Source organism: Eurosta solidaginis, chromosome 1, assembly GCF_040869045.1.
Source record: "Eurosta solidaginis isolate ZX-2024a chromosome 1, ASM4086904v1, whole genome shotgun sequence".
NCBI lineage: Eukaryota > Metazoa > Arthropoda > Insecta > Diptera > Tephritidae > Eurosta > Eurosta solidaginis.
The window spans coordinates 375,962,074-375,984,158 of record NC_090319.1 but is presented as its reverse complement, the minus strand read 5'-3'; the positions used below and the strand labels follow the sequence as shown (position 1 = coordinate 375,984,158).

At 39.4% G+C, this 22,085-nt stretch overlaps 1 protein-coding gene across 5 annotated transcripts in view; it reads right to left on the bottom strand.

Moving 5' to 3' along the window:
- Positions 1-22,085, bottom strand: part of Cont (Contactin) — a 121,567-nt gene that overhangs the window by 48,087 nt on the left and 51,395 nt on the right. For 4 of the 5 annotated variants that reach the window (XM_067763116.1, XM_067763118.1, XM_067763117.1 and 1 more), the window contains exons 6-10: positions 19,404-20,276; positions 19,165-19,333; positions 18,359-18,492; positions 18,121-18,304; positions 13,141-18,043 (exon numbers count right to left, since the gene is read on the bottom strand). In XM_067763116.1, coding sequence (XP_067619217.1) covers positions 17,937-18,043; positions 18,121-18,304; positions 18,359-18,492; positions 19,165-19,333; positions 19,404-20,276 — 1,467 coding nt within the window. In that variant the 3' untranslated portion in view covers positions 13,141-17,936. Of the gene's footprint in view, positions 1-13,140; positions 18,044-18,120; positions 18,305-18,358; positions 18,493-19,164; positions 19,334-19,403; positions 20,277-22,085 lie in introns of those variants that run through there. The other variant, XR_010949149.1, reaches the window with a different exon arrangement.

Genomic DNA, 22,085 nt, shown 5'->3' with positions numbered 1-22,085 from the left:
ATCCCGAAAACCATCCAGAAATGATGCCGGAAGGGTCCCCAAATGATCGCGAAATAGTCCCGAAATGATTCCGGAATAGTCCCGAAAATGTTCCAAAATAACCCCGACGGGATCCCGGACGGATCCCGTAAACTATACAGAAATGATCCCGGAAGGGTCCCAAAATGATCCCGAAATAGTCCCGAAAAAGTCCCGAAATTACCCCGGCGTAATCCCGGACCGATCCCGAAAACCATCCAGAAATGATCCCGGAAGGGTCTCGATATGACCCTTACGGGATTACAAATAATGTGAAGCTAATTATAAAACCATGTTAATAAGGCAGCAGGCGCATTGGAGCGAATAAAAAGTTAGATAGAAACATACAGGTAAAGCTAATAAAAGCGTGCTAATAAAAACAATTGAAGGAGGGCGGATGGCGGGAGTAGAGGAGAGGACCACTGATCGTTCCTCCAAAATTGTCTAGATCTCGTTCTGTATGTACCAGATACCAAAAACTATTGATTTAGGAGAAAATTTAGATTGAGTTATAACAATTTATGGATTTTACACCAGAGGGGGAGATAAAGGGGGCGGGCGGAGGGTGTCACTGCTTACTTTGTAAGCCCTCGACTTATTTGACCCCTTGAGTCTGTGATATTGGTGAAGGCCAGTATACGTAAAGTTATAATGTGTAAAAATTATGAAAAATAATTTCTCGAAGGGTCGTGGGACCCCCACCCCTCTTTCCATGTTCGAAAAAAATTTCGCTAGTAGACTACTGTCTGTGTCCCAAATTTCATCAAAATCCGTGTAGCCATTCTGGCGTGATTCAGTCGCAAAGACGAAAAAATATAATAATTACATTTCAACTGTTCCTAGGGGGCGGGGACCACGCCCCTTTTGAAAAATATATAGCTAGTAGATCCTTCTAGACTATTGGCTATATGTGTGCAAAATTTCATCCAAATCGGTCCAGCCGTTCTTGCGTTATTGAGTCACAAAGACAAACGTCTGGACAAACATCCAAACATCCAAACATCCAAACATCCAAACATCCAAACATCCAAACATCCAAACATCTAAACATCCAAACATCCAAACATCCAAACATCTTAACATCCAAACTTTCCCATTTATAATATATATTAGATAATAATAATGACAGTAGGAAAAAGAGGGCTGCCAACTGTTGGTAAATACATAACACACTCCGAGCTACTACTCAGAGTTACAGCCCCCAGCGGGTTAGGGGGATTAGAATATAACCGCAGTAGGTATGCCTGTCGTAAGAGGCGACTAAAATACCAAATTGATTCAAGGGGTTTTGTAGCGCAACCTTCTCAAGGGGTTGCCAGCGCAATATATAGCTTCTCCAACTCAATATACAACCTCACCTACCCGTGGCGAATCCTGTTTCATTAACATCCGAGGCTCTGGTGACCACAAGTTCCTCATGGAACTAGGGAGTGGGGAGGGCGGTATGGCCTAGAAGGTTTAATATGGTCACATAAATCGTTCCCGAGATAGAGGGTGGGGTGGTTTAGAAGGTTTAATATGGTCATATAAATCGTTCCCGAGAAGGTCGGCTAGTACCTTAATGGTGCTTTGTTACCGGAACGTACCGGATCTATATCCGGCAAAAGACCATCAACTTCGATAACACTCCCCAAAGGCTGTGAGGAGTGTTGTTGTTGTTGTTGTTGTTGTAGCAGTGATTCGCCCCATCCAATAGGTGCGACCGATCACAAATTGTCATCAATGTCCCCTAACGGGAGTCCAAGGAAATTTGCTGTTTCAACAGGGGTAGACCATAATGTGAGGGGTGTTACAGGCCTTGGTTCCACATTACAATTAAAGGGATGGTTGGTGTCATGTGGGGACACATTGCAATTTGGGCATACATTTTGTATGTCGGGGTTAATTCTGGATAGGTAAGAGTTTGACCTGTTACAGTATCCATATCAAAGTTGAGCTAGAGTGACTCGCGTTTCCCTGGGGAGTGTGCGTTTCTCGTCCGCAAGTTTTGGGTACCGTTCTTTGAGTACTAGATTCACCGTGCAATTCCTGGCATAAAGGTCCGACGTCTGTTTGTGGAGTTCACTGAAGACCTGTTTGTGTTTTTTGGCTTCATACGGCTGAGTTCCTCATAATGCTTACGGAGATGACTCCTTAAGCCCCTGGGCGCTGTTGGCTCATCAATCAGATTTCTGTTGGGATGCCCAGGTTTGTGGATATTCAACAGGAACTGTTTGGTTAGCATCTCATTTCTCTCCCTGATGTGGAGTATTCTCGCCTCATTATGTAGATGGTGTTCTGGGGGCATAAGAAGACAGCCCTTGGCGGTTCTGAGAGGCAGTATTTTGGTAGGCCTGTATCCTCTTCCAGTGAGTAGTTTCTAGGCTTGGCGACCATATCGGGGGCGCGTAGCATGCAATCGGCTGGCCAATTGCTTTGTAAGTGGTAACGAGCGTTTCTTTATCTTTTCCCCAAGTTATGCCAGCAAGAGATTTGAGGATTTTATTACGGCTCTGGATTTTCGGTACAATTGCGGCTGCATGCCGCCAAAATGTAGATCCTGATCGAACGTCACATCCATGATTTTGGGGTGTAAGACAGTCGGTAGCATGGTGCATTGACGTGGATGTTGAAAATGGTCGACATTTGGGACGTCCATGTTGTAAATAACGTCGCCGATGATTGAGTTGATAATAATGTCAGGTTTCGCGAGGTGAAAAAACTGGAGAGATCAGGCAGGTAGCCGTTTATTTTGTTGCAAAGCTCATCGATCTGTGGGCCTGGGCCTGTGGACAATATTGTGCAGTCATCGGCGTATGTAACGATAGCAACTCATTCTTTTGTTTTAAACCGCAATTTATCTGGGTGCTAATGGCATTTATCGCGGTGGTTGTGCTATGAAGTTTTCTAAAGCCATGCTGATGACAGGCTAGCTGCAAATTTGCTTTGAAATAGGGGAGCAAAATGGCTTCAAGCGTCCTGGCTACTGGCGATAGTAGAGATATCGGGCGATATGACTCTCCTGTGTTAGCCGCTTTCCCGGGCTTTAGTAGCGGGACCACCTTTGCCATTTTCCGTTTTTCGGGAATGACAAAGGTGGAGAGAGACAGGTTGAAGACATGAGCTAAATATTTGAAACCCTCTTTCCTTAGGCTTTTAAGCATCGGCATGGCTATGCCGTCTGGGCCCACTGCTTTGGATGGTTTAGCATGACCGATGCCGTCCTCAACCTCTCTGGCGGTGATGGTAATTGGAGACGCGCTGAATTTATGTTTATGTGCGTGTCTGTTGGTACTCCGTCTATCTTTGTCGACCGTAGAATGCATTATATATTATCGGCAGAAAGCGCTCGCGCATTTTTTCTTATCCGACAGCACTTTATCGCCAAAGGCGATGGAAATTTTGTGGTGCTTAGACGGATTCGATAGGGACTTTACGGTGGACCAAAGTTTACTTACACCGACAGAGAGGTTACAATCGCTTAGGTGCTCCTCCCATTTCGCCCGCTTGTTTTCATCCACAAGCAATCTGATGCGTTGATTTATATCCCTTATTTGGGGGTCGCCGGGATCGAGTTGTCTTATAAGGTCACGCTCTCTCGCTAAATTTGCGGCCTCCGCCGGAAAGTGAGGTCGAATTTCGGCAATTCTCCCGGCGGGAATGAAGCGAGCAGAGCGGATTCAACGACCTTGCGGAAAGCACGCTCCCGTTGGCGAGCATCAGTCGGGATAGGGAGGGCAGCAAAGCGGATGTCTGTAATGGATTTTTATTCGTCCCACTTTCCTTTTTCAAAGTTTATGAAAGTGCGTTTTTCGGTGACGTTGAAGTCGGCGGGACGCTGGAGTGAAATAAGTATAGGCAGGTGGTCGGATGCCAACGTTACCATCGGCCAGTTGACGCAGTTTACGAGTCCTGCGCTCACGATGATTGATATGTCCGACGAACTGTGACAGCTTCCTACCATAAGTGTGGGGGCGTCTCCGTTTATTGTGCCGAACGTCGTTTCTTCTTTTTTATCCGCCAACATCTCACCCCTACTGTCTGCCTGCACGTTTGAATGCCATAGTGCGTGATGGGAATTGAAATCGCCTAAGATAATGCGATTGTTGCCAGTGAGTAAGGCGCTGATATTAAGGCGGTATCCACTGGGGCAATAGGTGGCAGGAGGGATGTAGATGTTGATGATTTCTAGATTTGCATCGCCTGCCCGGACAGATAAGCCTTGACGTTCTAAGACACCGCCCTGCGGCTGATGTCGGGATCAAATATGAGATATTGCACAGAGTGGTGTATGATAAACGCGAGGCCGCCTCCATTTCCGCTCTCGCGGTCTTTTCTGTGGGCATTATACCCAGTACAGGTCTGCAGAGCAGATCTTCCTGTGAGTTTAGTCTCTTGAATCGCAGCAATGCGGATGCTGTGCCGCTTCATGAAATCGACTATCTCCTTGATCTTCCCAGTTAATCCATTACAGTTTAACTGCAGAATTGTGAAGTGCAAGGGGGGAGACGTCGTCACTCTGGGAGTAAGTGACGGGTGACTACGCCTGGGTTGTGAAAGGCTAGGACGCAACTGCTGTTGTGGCCCTGGGACTGGATGTCCTTAGGTAAGCATTGGGGTACCCGGTGTATTTGGGCCTGGCAACATGGCGCAATGAAACCCGTCGGGGGATTGCCGTCGCGGAGACCAGAACATCTAGGAAAGTTGCACCATCCAAGGCAGGGGCTGCATTGGGCGGATGTCGCAAACATATATATTCTGTGCTGGCAAACGGTGCAAAAGGAGGTAGGGACTAAGAATATTCTAAGAGTCTGTTTTCCTGACCTACACGATTGCTGCCGGAAAAGGTGGGGGTGGTGAGGGGGGTGGAGGGTAGAAGCCGGGGCAGGGGCTGATGCTCGGCATTGCTACTGACCCTACTACGGAGATTGTAGGTATGACTGGGAGGAGCCGTATGAGTTGGTAGGGCCGTGGGGCGCGAGCAGCAGCGGGTACTAGTTGTGGCTTGCTGAGCAGAGACACACTGACAAGAGTATGTCCGTCCTAAAAAGATTCTTTTCCGGCAGACGCAGCAAACCCATTTCTCAGGACCGGGGTCAGGAGACGGACCCGGATTGGGTTCGATACCCTCCCGGAGCAAGAGAATATGGAGCAGTCCCGCTGCAAGGAGCTGCTGGGAGGATGTCAATTTGTGGGAGGGACGCAACAAATTAAATGGGGTTGCACTGAAATGACAGTCGTTGGTCGGGAATATCCCGAGTCGCGCCGGTACATAGAACCGACTGCTTTGGGAAGCGCTGTGAGGAGTGTCTTTATCGTTAATGCAACAACAACAACTCAGATTTACAGAAAGGGGAAAAGAAAGCAAAAGACAGGCGAAGGGGGAGGAAGGGATGAAACAAAAAAGAAAATGTAGTGGTAAGGAAAGATAAAAAACCGAAAATCAACCGGAAAGAAACCGAGAAGAAACCAGAGTAAAAAATCGGAACAGAAACCCGGGTCAACTCGGGACCGAGGAGGAGAGGCTCTGCCGACCCCAAGGTGCACACGAAAAAAGGGGGCTGGAGGATCTAGATGGCTCAACGTGGTTGTTACTGTTGTTGTAGCGCTACTTCGCCCCGTCCGTGGTCATATCAAATCGTTCCCGAGATGGTCGGGCTAGTAGCTTCTGGAGCGTATCGGATCAATACCACGTAAAGGATCATCAACATCGATACAACTACCCAAACCCCTTGATTAACCTCCTTATCGCTTCGAGAAGAAGCCAAAACTGAAACTGGCACCAAAGCCAGGCCTAAACAAGCAGCGAAGCCGAAAAAAATCTTTTCTCGCCCTGATTTATGTAAATATGCTAGTATATATACATTGTTATGCCCTAAATTTGGTCTATCTGCATACATTTTAATAAGCTTTTTCCTTCTAACTCTCCTCCCTCTCCCCCCCCCCCCCCCCTCATCACTTTTTTCCTAATAATTTTATTCACTCCTTTCTTCGTCTTTTTCGCTTCATCTATCTCTACCTTCGTCTCATTCTCTCTTTCTCAGTCTCCTTCTTCTCTCTTTTCCCTACTCTCAAGTTGTTCTCATTCTTCTTTATCCCTTATTGCCAGTCCCAGAGGGTGGTATGCATTTTGTTCCAAATCCCAGTCCCAGTCCGTCTCTGATCTACTTCCCGGAAAAAAGGATCGTAAATACTAATATAGGCAAATTTACACTATGGAGCAAAAGTGAACACTTAAGAATCAATTTTGCATGTTATGTCATACACAAAACGTAGTATTATAATATGACAGAAATCAACCAGGTAATTAGTATTGCCATTGTTTTTGGAGCAAAAATTAATTTATAAACAAAAACAACAACAAATGCATTTAACACAATTCGTCTTTAAGTAAGGATAGGTATAGTGTTCACTTTTGCACTCATTCAAATTTTTTGCACTTGGATAAAGTAGGAGCGGCGCTAAATACCGTTATTCGGTATTTTACTAAGATAAGGGGTTGACTTGGTATTTGCTATTCCAGCTATGATCAGTTTGTCCTAGTTCGCTGTGAAAAGTGGAAATATTAACGTTTATTTAAAAAATGAAGCCGCGTAATAACAAAATGATTGCGGAGGTAGAAAAGCTGCTTCAACTGGGCAAGTCTACACGGGAAGTTGCAAAGCAACCTAAACTCTCCCAATCACAAATAATGAAAGTGAAGAAATTTAAAAATTTGGCCACTCAGTATTGCAAAAATGGCCGATCAAAGAAGATAAAAGTAGCGAAACGAAGCTTCTGGCACGTTCCTTAATGACCGGGAAAGCAAAAACAACAAAATAGGCAGCGCAAAGTATTAATTGTGCAGCCAGTGTGTGGACTGCCCGGCATGCGCTTAAAAGAGTTGGTTGTTTTCCTGCAAAAAATGTCCAAGAAGCCTAAACTTTCAGCAAAAAATCGATAAGCTCGGACAGCGTTTGCAGCACGTCATAAAAATTGGACTATTAATAACTGGAGACGCGTTCTATGGTCAGATGAATGCGCTCCACTCATTAATAGTCCAATTTTTATGACGTGCTGCAAACGCTATCCGAGCTTATCGATTTTTTGCTGAAAGTTTAGGCTTCTTGGGCATTTTTTGCAGGAAAACAACCAACTCCTTTAAGCGCATGCCGGGCAGTCCACACACTGGCTGCACAATTAATACTTTGCGCTGCCTATTTTGTTGTTTTTGCTTTCCCGGTCATTAAGGAACGTGCCAGAAGCTTCGCTTCGCTACTTTTATCTTCTTTGATCGGCCATTTTTGCAATACTGAGTGGCCAAATTTTTAAATTTCTTCACTTTCATCACTTGTGATTGGGAGAGTTTAGGTTGCTTTGCAACTTCCCATGTACATAGACTTGCCCAGTTGAAGCAGCTTTTCTACCTCCGCAATCATTTTGTTGTTACGCGGCTTCATTTTTATACTCAGTTGAGCAGAGCTCACAGAGTATATTAACTTTGATTGGATAACGGTTGGTTGTACAGGTATAAAGGAATCGAGATAGATATAGACTTCCATATATCAAAATCATCAGTATCGAAAAAAAATTCGATTGAGCCATGTCCGTCCGTCCGTCCATCCGTCTGTCCGTTAACACGATAACTTGAGTAAATTTTGAGGTATCTTGATGAAATTTGGTATGTAGGTTCCTGAGCACTCATCTCAGATCGCTATTTAAAATGAACGATATCTGACAATAACCACGCCCACTTTTTCGATATCGAAAATTTCGAAAAATCGAAAAAGTGCGATAATTCATTACCAAATACGGATTAAGCGATGAAACTTGGTAGGTGAGTTGAATTTATCACGCAGAATAGAAAACTAGTAAAATTTTGGACAATGGGCGTGGCACCGCCCACTTTTAAAAGAAGGTAATTTAAAAGTTTTGCAAGCTGTAATTTGGCAGTCGTTGAAGATATCATGATGAAATTTGGCAGGAACGTTACTCTTATTACTATATGTCTGCTTAATAAAACTTAGCAAAATCGGAGAACGATCACGCCCACTTTTAAAAAAAATTTTTTTTTTAATTCAAATTTTAAAAGAAAAGTTAATATCTTTACAGTATATAAGTAAATTATGTCAACATTCAATTCCAGTAAGTATATGTTGCAACAAAATAAAAAAATAAAAGAAAATTTCAAAATGGGCGTGACTCCGCCCTTTTTCATTTAATTTGTCTAGGATACTTTTAATGCCATAAGTCGAACAAAAATTTACCAATCCTTGTGAAATTTGGTAGAGGCTTAGATTCTAGGACAATAACTGTTTTCTGTGAAAAGGGGCGAAATCGGTTGAAGCCACGCCCAGTTATTATACACAGTCGACCGTCTGTCCTTCCGCTCGGCCGTTAACACGATAACTTGAGTATAAATCGATATATCTTTACTAAACTCAGTTCACGTACTTATCTGAACTCACTTTGTATTGGTGTAAAAAATGGCCGAAATCCGACTATGACCACGCCCACTTTTTCGATATCGAAAATTACGAAAAATTAAGAAAATGCCATAATTATATACCAAATACGAAAAAGGGATGAAACATGGTAATTGTATTGGTATATTGACGCAAAATATAACTTTAGGAAAAAACTTGGTAAAATGGGTGTGACACCTACCATATTAAGTAGAAGAAAATGAAAAAGTTTTGCAGGGCGAAATCAAAAGCCCTTGGAATCTTGGAAGGAATACTGTTCGTGGTATTACATATATAAATAAATTAGCGGTACCCGACAGATGATGTTCTCGATCACCCTGGTCCACATTTTGGTCGATATCTCGAAAACGCCTTCACATATACAACTAAGGGCCACTCCCTTTTAAAACCCTCATTAATACCTTTAATTTGATACCCATATCGTACAAACACATTCTGGCGTCACCCCTGGTCCACGTTTATGGCGATATCTCGAAAAGGTGTCCACATATAGAACTAAGGCCCACTCCTTTTTAAAATACTCATTAACACCTTTCATTTGATACCCATATCGTACAAAAAAATTCTAGAGTCACCCCTGGTCCACCTTTATGGCGATATCTCGAAAAGGCGTCCACATATAGAACTAAGGCCCACGCCCTCTTAAAATACTCATTAACACCTTTCACTTGATACTCATATCGTACAAACAAATTCCAGAGTCACCCCTGGTCCATCTTTATGGCGATATCTCGAAAAGGCGTCCATCTATAGAACTTAGGCCCACGCCCTTTTAAAATACTCATTAATACCTTTCATTTGATACCCATATCGTACAAACACATTCTAGAGTCACCCCTGGTCCACCTTTATGGCGATATCTCGAAAAGGCGTCCACCTATAGAACTCAGGTCCACTCCCTTTTAAAATACTCATTAACACCTTTCATTTGATACCCATATCGTACAAACAAATTCTAGAGTCACCCCTGGTCCACCTTTATGGCGATATCCCGAAAAGGCGTCCACATATAGAACTAAGGCCCACGCCTTTTTAAAATACTCATTAACACCTTTCATTTGATACCCATATCGTACAAACAAATTCTAGAGTCACCCCTGGTCCACTTTTATGGCGATATCTCGAAAAGGCGTCCACCTATAGAACTAAGGCCCACTCCCTTTTAAAATGCTCATTACCCCTTTCATTTGATACCCATATCGTACAAACACATTCTAGAGTCACCCCTGGTCCACCTTTATGGCGATATATCGAAAAGGCGTCCACATATAGAACTAAGGCCCACGCCTTTTTAAAATACTCATTAACACCTTTTATTTGATACACATATCGTACAAACAAATTCTAGAGTCACCCCTGGTCCACTTTTATGGCGATATCTTGAAAAGGCGTCCACCTATAGAACTAAGGCCCACTCCCTTTTAAAATACTCATTAACACCTTTCATTTGATACACATATCGTACTGTCACGGATATTAGCATCACTAAATTATCCCATCACTAAGGCGATGCTAAGGCCATGCCAAGCAGTGTTTACGTTAATAATTAAATCAAGTATACACATATATAAGGCAGCCCAGAGAGATGTCACACACAGATGCATTTACTTATATGCCTATGCGCGCAAACTACAAACATTCACATCAATAATTCAATCTTTATGTATCTACATAAACGAATAAATAATTGCGTCTACACATATGTACGTATACGAGCAGCGGAGCGGCAATGCACAAACACGTGCATATATCTTATCTGAGTTGTCACAAGAGAGAGCAATAATTTGTGCACGTAGTTGTGGCTGGCGATTTTGTAGCCGAAACAACTAGTAAGTTCTGGAAATCGAAGAGCCTAGAAGTATGCAGCGTAAACTATAAAAGCGGGGCAAGCGAGTAAGAAGTAATTCAGTTTGATTTGAGTTGTCAAGCAGTTTCGATTAGGACGATATCTAGCGAGCAATAGCAGTATTATTTTGAAAGTCAGTTTCATTTAAGATATCAGTTTGGTTATTAAGCCAGCTAATTGCAAAGTATAAGTGTTATTGTGAAGTACTTTAATAAAGGCCATTTTTCCATTATTCAATATTGGAGTTATTTATTCAACAGTTTAGTGATACGAACTTAGCAAAAAGGCAAATAAGAGGATTTGCAGCAAATTCGTTACAGTACAAACAAATTCTAGAGTCACACCTGGTCCACCTTTATGGCGATATCTCGAAAAGGCATCCACCTATAGAACTAAGCCCACTCCCTTTTAAAACACTCATTAACACCTTTCATTTGATACCCATATCGTACAAACAAATTCTAGAGTCAACCCTGGTCCACTTTTATAACGATATTCCGAAAAGGCGCCCACATATAGAACTAAGGCACACTCCCTTTTAAAATACTCATTAACACCTTTCATTTGATACCCATATCGTACAAACAAATTCTAGAGTCACCCCTGGTCCATCTTTATGGCGATATCTCGAAAAGGCGTCCATCTATAGAACTTAGGCCCACGCCCTTTTAAAATACTCATTAATACCTTTCATTTCATACCCATATCGTACAAACAAATTCTAGAATCACCCCAGGTCCACCTTTATGGCGATATCTCGAAAAGGCGTCCACATATAGAACTAAGGCCCACGCCCTCTTAAAATACTCATTAACACCTTTCATTTGATACTCATATCGTACAAACAAATTCTAGAGTCACCCCTGGTCCATCTTTATGGCGATATCTCGAAAAGGCGTCCATCTATAGAACTTAGGCCCACGCCCTTTTAAAATACTCATTAATACCTTTCATTTGATACCCATATCGTACAAACAAATTTCAGAGCCACCCCTGGTCCACCTTTATGGCGATATCTCGAAAAGGCGTCCACATATAGAACTAAGGCCCACGCCCTCTTAAAATACTCATTAACACCTTTCATTTGATACTCATATCGTGCAAACAAATTCTAGAGTCACCCCTGGTCCATCTTTATGGCGATATCTCGAAAAGGGGTCCACATATAGAACTAAGGCCCACGCCCTCTTAAAATACTCATTAACACCTTTCATTTGATACTCATATCGTACAAACAAATTCTAGAGTCACCCCTGGTCCACCTTTATGGCGATATCTCGAAAAGGCGTCCACCTATAGAACTTAAGCCCACTCCCTTTTAAAATTATCATTAACACATTTCATTTGATGCCCATATCGTACAAACAAATTCTAGAGTCAGGCCTGGTCCACCTTTATGGCGATATCCCTAAATGGCGTCCATCTATAGAACTATGGCCCACTTCCTCTTAAAATACTCTTTAATACCTTCCATTTGATACACATGTCATACAAACACATTCCAGGGTTACCCTAGGTTCTTTTTACAACATGGTGATTTTCCCTTACTTTGTTTCCACAGCTCTCAACTGAGTATGTAATGTTCGGTTACACCCGAACTTAGCCTTCCTTACTTGTTTAAATAAAGGTTAATATTTCCACTTTTCACAGCGAACTAGGACAAGCTGATCATAGCTGGAATAGCATATACCAAGTCAACCCCTTATCTTAGTAAAATACTGAATAACGGTATTTAACGCCGCTCCTACTTTATCCAAGTGCAAAAAATTTGAATGAGTGCAAAAGTGAACACTATACCTATCCTTACTTAAAGACGAATTGTGTTAAATGCATTTGTTGTTGTTTTTGTTTATAAATTAATTGTTGCTCCAAAAATAATGGCAATGCTAATAACCTGGTTGATTTCTATCATATTATAACACTACGTTTTGTGTATGACATAACCTGCAAAATTGATTCTTAAGTGTTCACTTTTGCTCCATAGTGTATATACCAAATTTCAAGCAAATCGAATAGGACGTATGTAAATAGGTTTGTGGGTATTATTTCTACTTGTCTTTATTTCGGCTTCGCATGCATATTTATCAGTTTTGCCAGGTTGATGCGACTAAATCGAATATCAAAATGAAAATTACTTTAAAGCTCTCAGCAACAGCTTTCATTTGATATCCATATTACACACCCATTATAGGGGTATCCGGGTCCACGTTTTGGCCTATATCTCGAGACCCTAGTCATCCAGCGGTATAAAACTTACTCTGTACTAAAGCACACATCAACAGCTTCAATTTGATACCCATAATGTAAAAACACATCCTAGTGTTACCCTGATCCACGTTTTGACCTATATCTTGAGACCCTGGTCACCAATAGGTATGAAAACAACCCTGTACTAAAGCACTCATCAACAGCTTTCATTTATTATTCACATTCTATAAACACATTCTAGGGATACCCGGGTAATTTTTTTGGCCTATATCTCGAGACCCTAGTCACCCAGGGGTACGAAAAATACACTGTATCAAAGTACTCATAAACAGCTTCCATTTGATACCCATATTGTAAAAACTCATCCCAGGATTACCCACGTTTTGATCTCAAGACCATAGAATTTGTGCGTCGATCGCAACGAAACCTATGTAATAACAACCGCGTGAGGTATACGCAACTTATGTGAAAGTTTGAACAAAATTGACCGACGCATCTTTTCAAACACCGGCGACCAACTAACACACATTTTAGCCTTTCTTTTAATATATATAGATACAATATCCCCATACCAATCGACATAGGGTATATTACTAAAATTATGATAATGATTTACATACAATATTTTTTAAAAATGTATTTATTTTTTAATTATATGTACTATAAAACTAACCAAAATATTAGCAAACCACTTTAGTAAGAGCTTTTGTAAAATCGAATCAAGTTTTAAAGTGAAGATATAAAAATACTACTGAATATATTTTTTGTAATTCTAAGTAAAATGAGAAAACTTCGATTCCGCTCATACCAAACTAGACAGATATTTTACTCGCTTAGCTATGTACGATTATAAGGTCACTTTATTTTAAGAATATGAATGGATGTGTGCAAAATTTACTTGTAATGTTGGCTGGCAACGGCACAAAAAATGCTGCTGGTAACCAGAGCAACGGGTGGTTGTGTGCGTATCGGGTGATTGTCGCTTGCCCGGCCACCACACAAGCAGAAAGCATCAAGCGCCATTTGTATTGCAAATTCGTAGCGTGCAGACGTAAACATGTCATCGGATGACGATTTTTTATTGCTTGTAAATTTTGCGAATTTTCATAAAAATTTTTGAACTTTTTTCGAGTATGCAGTTTTGTAGCTTATTCAATTTTAATAAGATGCTAATCTAAAGCCACTAAGAAAATTATCTGATTTTTAGCAATTTTTTTTTTCCATCCGACCTTTGCATTCGTAGGTTTCAATAAACCGCAACTTGCTCATTCCGTGAACTTGCTCATTTCACGTTCTCACAAAACTAACACACTAATGCTTGTCAATCACATTGGCCACGATCAAATACACCAGCTGTCAAGCGAAAAAATCTAAAAATTTTGATTTTCATCAACGCGAAGCCGACAACAAGTACGTGTGAGCACGACTACCGCCGATCGCCCGTTGCTACGGTTACCAGCAGCATTTTTTGTCCGTTGCCAGCAAGCATAAGTTTGATTTGAATTTGAGTCAAAAAAAAAATTTTAATTTGTTTGTATATAGTATTATTATATATATATATATATATATAATTGTAAGATAGTTTTGATTTGCAAATATACAAGCGTATACCTACATGTAAATAAAATAAAAAGACGGAGTCGTTGCGTTTCTTAAATACAATATTCTTAAAATTAAATGCATTCGGTTTGTGTTTGATGGACCGTTTTCTTTTTCGAATTGTTTGACATTGTTTATATTAAAATATGTACATATGTAGATGTATATTCATTTTATACAAATATAGAATATATAAAAAATGGGCCCAAAAAAATTGCATATTGTTTAAAACTTGTGACTATGAATATGTCTCAAATCTGTATCATTGTTTAAGTGAAAACGTGGTACATACATGGAGCATTTATCAATAATACCAATACATGTTTTTTTTTTCAAACCACTAAAACTCTGTCAATTCCCACAAAGTTATGAAGTAATTCAAGTCTTTTCGATTCCTATTTGAGCCTTTTTCGAATAATTTGTCGGTAGAATATGGCACCCTGCATGCGATTCCTCTTAACGCCTTCAGACCTGAGCATAAACTTAATAGGGATTTAAAGTTTTATATGGTTTTTCATAGTTGTAGAGACCTAAAAATACACACGATTAAAAAGTAATATAAATAATAATAAAAACAAAGTTTTTGTTACAAATTTGTGCCACAGAAAATAAGGTTTTCCCGTTATAAGTTAAGTATAAAAATAGTATAATTTTTTTCTTTTCAAGGGATAACTCTCTCTTTAAATTTCGAAGAAACCTACACAACGTATTATTTTAATATTTTATTCCTCGACCAACCTAAAAATGTGTAATTTACATGATGCAATTACAAGGTGACTGACGTTGGCAGCTTCTCTTTCTAATCCGCCATCTTGAACTCCCAGTCTGAAACTCAATTTGCCTCTTTGCTAAACTACTTTTTCATTCAGATGAAATATTGTAGAAAAAACCATACAAATTAATTTTCCTGGAAAAGTATGCAACCGCATCACTTTTTTCTCCAACTCTGTTTTGTGTTGACTTTTCTTTCATTCAAATTGGTGACAATTTTCATAAAAATAATTTTGTTTATTTAACAAAATAAGAGAAATTTGAACATTATCCTCACAAAATGAAAGTGATTTGTTTAAAATAATAATCATAATGTACATCTAAATTCTTTTACCCTTTCCAGGTCCTTTTTTTCTGGTTTTTGCCGCTCCGAGTGTGTTCCAAAAGCATTTCTTCCGCCCGTCGCAAAATGGTCGACGTGGTTGGATCGAAAGACAGGATATTTAATGACTTTTCCAATGTTTCGGGAGTTGGGGAAATTGATTAGGCTCTATTGGGTGAGATAGCGTGCTATATTTTCATTGGGACCAGTTACATATTGTTAACCCTTGGCAAAGTCGCCAAACATCACTTTTATATTATGGCAGAGGTGGCGCTTGTATGTGCATTACAATGCGATGTATTGAAATACCCCAGGTCCGGCATCAAATCAAAGCTTTTCTAGAGTTAAGCATATTTCTATCGCATCTCTTTGTGGCTGTTTTGTTTTCTTGTGTGCGTTGTTTTATATGGCAACTGCCAATTCCAGCGCATATCTCGGTCTGCACGCAATAGTGTTTGATTACACATTGTAAAGCAGTTTTTCATCAGAAAATCTTCAACTTCAAACAAATTAGGACCAAGTGATCCTTCCTGGTTTTAGCCTTAAGAACATTACTATACTGATAGTCAGTGTACCCGTAGGCGATTCTATAGTGAATGACGTTTAGGAAGTTTCATACTTGTGTGCATTCTGTGTTACTTCATCCTTCTGTAATTTTTAGCCCCGCATATTATCTCACCTCTGCGGTGCTTAGGAGTGAATCTCGGATCAGGTTGTAAAACGTGCCCCATATAATGCAGCAATCACGCAATTCGATGTTCTCGCCAAAACAACAACGCCTGACACGGCAAACTCTGACTTATTATAATTTGGTTAATGCCTGGCAACCGCATAATAGGATAGCCGGGTATTATATGACCTTTGTACTCTGCAGTAACTCATGTTCCGATCATGAAAAAGGCCTTAAGCAATTTTTCAGCACCACATTGCTCACATATTTGTGGTGATCTTCGGGCATAGGGATTTTCGGATACTCGAGTAATATCTGGGTAACCGGATTCCCGGTACCCGAGTACCAGGGTATTTCATTACTCAGGTAAAATCACCAGCCCTACCTCTCATGGGCTTTTAAAAAACTATAAGGGCACACTGGAATTTCAATCGTCAGCCCATGCTTAGTCAACTGTGTTAACTGGCTACCGATCCACGCTTCCATCGAACCTTTTTCCTCCTCCTGTATCTACATACAAAACGAGCTCTCGTGCTCTTAACAAACGCCCGAGGTAGCGAAATTAATTACAGCAGGGTAGATGCTTTTTCTACACCTAGCTAATTATATCAAATATAATAACAGATATTATCACTTATTATCTCATAGGCTGCAGCCTTGGGGAGATAGTGTGACCCTCTTAATTCAGGATTCAAGATCCTCATCAGAATCCGTATCTCAAAATATCTGCTAAGGCTGATAAAAGTTTTTATGGTAGAAATTTACTCGAAGGGCTTGTAAAGCTTGCTTCTAGGGACCACCCCCTTCAAAAAAAAAAAAAAAAAAACTGTTTGAAGTTTTCTTACAGTATCTTGATGATTGGTTTCCCTGCACTTGATTAAGCACTCTCGGTATAAAAGGCCAACACCACTACTCTATACCTGCTTTGCTCTGTCTTGAGTAGCGTATATTAATATGAGTAATATTTTTTTAAACAATTTAAGCACACACCCAATTTCGTCACCATTTGTGGATTTAGTGCATTAATACAAAAAAGTACTTCGTTTAATACTATTTCACAAAACGGCCTCATTCGTATTGTATGGGAGTTTTCAAAATGAGCTGTCACTACATAGACCACCTTGTCGTTATTACATCATGTGTAATTTATAAATATTTCACATTTGTCGAGTTCAAATTAAATAAATACCTATCAAATATTTATAGTTAAGAAGAGAAAGTATTTGTAGTACTAGCTTTTGCCGAAAGATGCGACAAATAGTAAGAATTTAAAAAGATCACGGTACACATATGAGTCTGAAGAGGTTAAGGAAATGTATAACCAACTTTTCTAAACTTCGTCGAGTTTTATTTATAATCACTCACTGTACACTAGGGTGGGTCAAATTTATTGTTGAAAAGGCACATCCATCTTCTGAATCTATGGGTCATACTGAATAATGTTGTCGATGAGACCATAGGTCTGAAATGAATTTCGTGCCTCCGTAATTTTGTTAGAATATTTTATATCCCAATTCGAATAGCGGCACTCACAAATAAAATACATGAAAATAAATGTCAAATTCGGATTCGGATTGGGATATAAAATTTTCTAACAAAATTAGGGAGGCTCGAAATTCATTTCAGACCTATGGTCCCATGGACAATATTACTCAGTATGTCCCATAGATTCAGAAACTGGATGTGCACCTGAAGTTTTTTCTCATTTTTCCCCATGCAATTTGACCCGCCCTACTGTACACTTTGTTATTGTATTTTTTATAAATCACTATTCAACCGCAAGAGAGTGCAATATTCGAGTCTTTTTTTAATTGATTCGCTTTTTTTAGTCATCAGCAGGGCTCTGGAAAAAGACTTAGCCATGTGACTTTTAAGAAAAACAATCTTGCATATGATTTATCTTCGTAAACTTTTGCAGTTTTAAAAATAAATGGATCACACACACACATACATATGTACACGAATCGTATCGCATCACTTTTCGAATGCCTAATGGACGGTTTATAATTATTCTTATGCATAGCATGCTCCCTTTTATCCTCCTCATTTTGTTGAAACTTAGTCAGTGTAGAGGTACATTGAAATGAGATACAATAAACTAGCTATTAACAATGTATTAAGACCGCTAGTGTACTGTTGACTTGCTTGATTGCGTGTCGTTTTGCCTATTAAAAACATAAATAAATAAACACATTCAATTAATCTTAAAAGGAATCTGTTTATGTTTTAAGCAGATTCTTACCCATTTGAAAACGTAATGTCGGACTAGACATACGTCCATCACCACCATTACTATAAGCTAGCACACGCATGTTATAAGTTTTACCAGGCGTTAGATTTGTAATATATGCCTCTAATTTTTCACCCACAAGTATAATTGTGTCATTAGCTGTTATCATATTTTGATCGCTTTCCCAAACGCGTACCTACAAAACGTTTGAATTTTTCGATAAATTTCTCGCATAACTTAATTTACATACCTTATAACCTTCGATGGGCTCTTCATCTTGAGCTGGGGATACATAACGCCAAACAACTCGCACTGTAGATGGATTAATGCCATATACATGCACTGATGATGGCGGTTTTTGAGGTGCTTTGCGATACGTTCGCTCTGTAATTTTTTTATATTTTTTATTAAGTCATAAATGCGAACAAAAAAACAAAAATAAAAAATGTGAATTAAAATACAAGAGTTCCCCACATCTTAGAGCAAAGTACATTTCAAATATACCTATTAGACTGGGTCGATTTATTTATTTATTTATTAAATGAACAATAGCAATAAAATTATTAACCGATATCGTGCCATCGATTTTTCGATAGGATAATTTTCGAGCCTGCGAAATTTATTTTTTTTTTTTTTTGACTTTTTTCGACTTTGAGTTTTAAGGTTTTTTTCATGACCTACTAAAAAATTTTCATTTGATTGTAAAATTTTCATGTATACCCTGTCCGACCCAAAAATATTTTTTTTTTCAAAAAACTGTTATCAACAACGTTTTTAGGTGGGACAGGGTATACATAAAAAAAATTTTAGTAGGTCATGAAAAAAACCTTAAGAATCAAAGTCGAAAAAAAGTCAAAAAAATTAAATTTCGCAGGCTCGAAAATCATTTTTTTGGGTATGAGTCGTGGAAACTTTTATTTCCTGAGCCCAAATCCTACCGAAAAATCGATGGCGCGATATCGGTTAACTTTCGTCCATACAAATCGACCCACCCTAATACCTATACTTCTTTTGCACAAGTTAAAGTGTAATTGGCTGCAGATCATGTATGCTCACCTTCAAAACGTTCACTTTCGGGACCCTCTCCAGCAGCATTGTATGCCATTACTTTCACAAAGTAATATGTGTCCGGTTGTAAGCCAACTATGAGTGCCCAATTTCTTGTAGTACGTGACAAATAATAAACAGCATCCTCCTCATTATGAGTTGTCTTCCAATATTTCAACTACAGAAATAGAAAAAAAAAGTTTAATAAAAATAAAAAAAAATCAAACTTTAACAACTACAATACTTACTCTGTGTCCAATTAGTTTACCGCGCACATTCTCGCGCGTCATTTCAATCGGTCTCCACGTTACATTCAAAGCAGTCGAATTGAATGGCGTGGCAAATGGTTTCTGCGGCGCCACTTGTGGCATATCTTCTGCCGAATATATAACGACTGGCTGACTTTCTGGTCCTTTGCCAATATTATTTATAGCCTGCACTTTAACTTCATACTCGGTATAATAGTTATTCAGTGGTATATTAACAACCGCTACCCCATCATTTTTTAAACGTTTCAATTCTTCTGATGCCCATTCTAATGTACCTTTCAATTTCCAAAAAACTTTATAACGTATACCATGACCATGTTGTTCTTGTGGCAATAATGGATCCCATGTTATTGTTAAATCACCAATCTTACCACCACCACCACCAACATTACGCGGTGCAATATATGGTTTATCTTCATGGGTACTATAAATTGGTGATGGTGTGGATGGTATACCGATACCTAAATCATTAACTGCAGCTACGCTAAATTCATATGAACACCATGGTATTAGATTTGATACTTCTGCTTGTTGCCGACTTGTATAACGATCTACTTGACGTGCTTGAACATGTGTAGATACGTTCACCCATGTACGATTCCAATTTGTGCGTCCAAGAATGTTATAATAGCGTATAGGTCTGCCATTATTAGCACCATCCACCCACTCAATAATAGCTTTAGTTTTGCCTATTTCAATAACTTGTACACCACCAGGTGCGCCAGGTGCTCCTTCAATTACGACAGAAGTTTTCGATGATATTTCATTGACCGATGATTTAACAACACATTCATAATCGCCAGCATCAAGTAGTGTTACATTATGTACAGTCAAACGATTATGATCAATTATCTATAAATATGTTATATAATAATTAACCGTTCATGCTACACTGAAAGAAAATGACTGGTAAAATCAACCGAAATACAGGTCAATTCAATCAAAATTTCTGTTAATTTTTATCCATCGCAAGAAGGTGTTGAATCAAATGCGCACAAATCGTTGATTCGTAATTGACCGTTTTAGTAGTCAAATGAACAAAAAAAGTTGTTGCGGCAGCTTTGTACGAAAGTATGTTGCCATATACATACATACGTAAAATGTGAATACATAAATACGCATGCTTGCTACATATACATACATATGTACGCACTTACTAACCGAACTTCAATTGAGCGTACATCAAATATGCTGGCACACATTAAGGCCAAATTAAACTTCCCTAACTCTAACACCATAGTCGTAACCATACCCATATCCATAACCATCTCCAATGTGATCGATTAATGGTGCCTTAACCTAAAAATAGTGAAAATTTCATGAAAATGAAGAAAACGCAAAAAATTACAAACATGTTCCACAAAAAAAAAAGTCTCTTTGTCATAACGTATCCAAAACAATGAATAAAATCTACAAAAAGTTATTAAATTCACCAACTCAAATATTTTTAGGTTATGGATATGGCCAGAAACCAAAAACCAATTGGTTGGCTATGGTATGATTATGGCGTTAGCGTTATGGTATGGCACCATTAATCGATTACATTGATTTCCATAAGGTAGGTTTGATCAACTGTTTGATCTGGTTATGGTTTTATGGTTATAAGTCAGCATTAATTGGCCTTTTAAACATTATACACTTTATTATATTGTTTTATTAAATGCACTTTCACCAAATTTTATATTTTATAATTTATTTAATATATAGTTTTGAACTTCGCTTTGCAAATAGAAATGAAAATAGTAGTCACAAAACTGATTCTCAATTCTTTCAGTTGCAGCTTAGCTCTTTCTCAATTTCTTATCTCGCATGTAGTTGCCACACTTGATTGTTTCGAACAAAACTTGTAGTATAAATGTTTGACATAACATTTTAAATAGAGAACTTGTAAGTTATAGAAAAGTAAAGAATCAAATCGCAGGAAGGTAATTCACCACTGGAGTAACTTTACATATAATTCGGCAAGTTTAATTTTCGTAACACTTTCAAGTTGAAACGATTCCAAAACAACTCAAACTTTTATTTTGTCGGAAACTTGCTTACTTACTCAATTGGCGCTTAACCGTCTAAACGGTTATGGCCGTCCAACAAGGCGCGCCAGGCGCTCCTTCGCTCCGCCAACCGGCGCCAATTGGTCACACAAAGGGAGTTTAAATCGTTTTCCACCTGGTTCTTCCAACGGAGTGGGGCCGCCCTCTACCTATGCTTCCATAGGCGGGTTCCATAGAAACACTTTCTTGGCCGGAGCATCATCATTCATTCGCATAACATGGCCTAGCCAGCGCAGCCGCTGCGTTTTAATTCGCTGGACTATGTTGATGTCTGCGTATAGCTCGTACGGCTCATTATTAAATCTTCTTCGGTACTCGCCATCGCCAACGCGTAGAGGTCCATAAATCTTTCGAAGAACTTTTCTCTCGAACACTCCCAAAGCCGCTTCATATGCTGTTGTCATGGTCCATGCTTCTGCCCCATATAGCAGGACGGGTACGATATGTGACTTGTAGAGTATGATTTTCGTTCGCCGAGAGAGGACTTTACTTTTCAATTGCCTACCTAGTCCAAAGTAGCATTTAATGGCAAGATTGATTCTTCGCTGGATTTCAGTGCTGATGTTGTTGCTGGATCCCAAATAAACGAAGTCTTTTACTATTTCGAAAT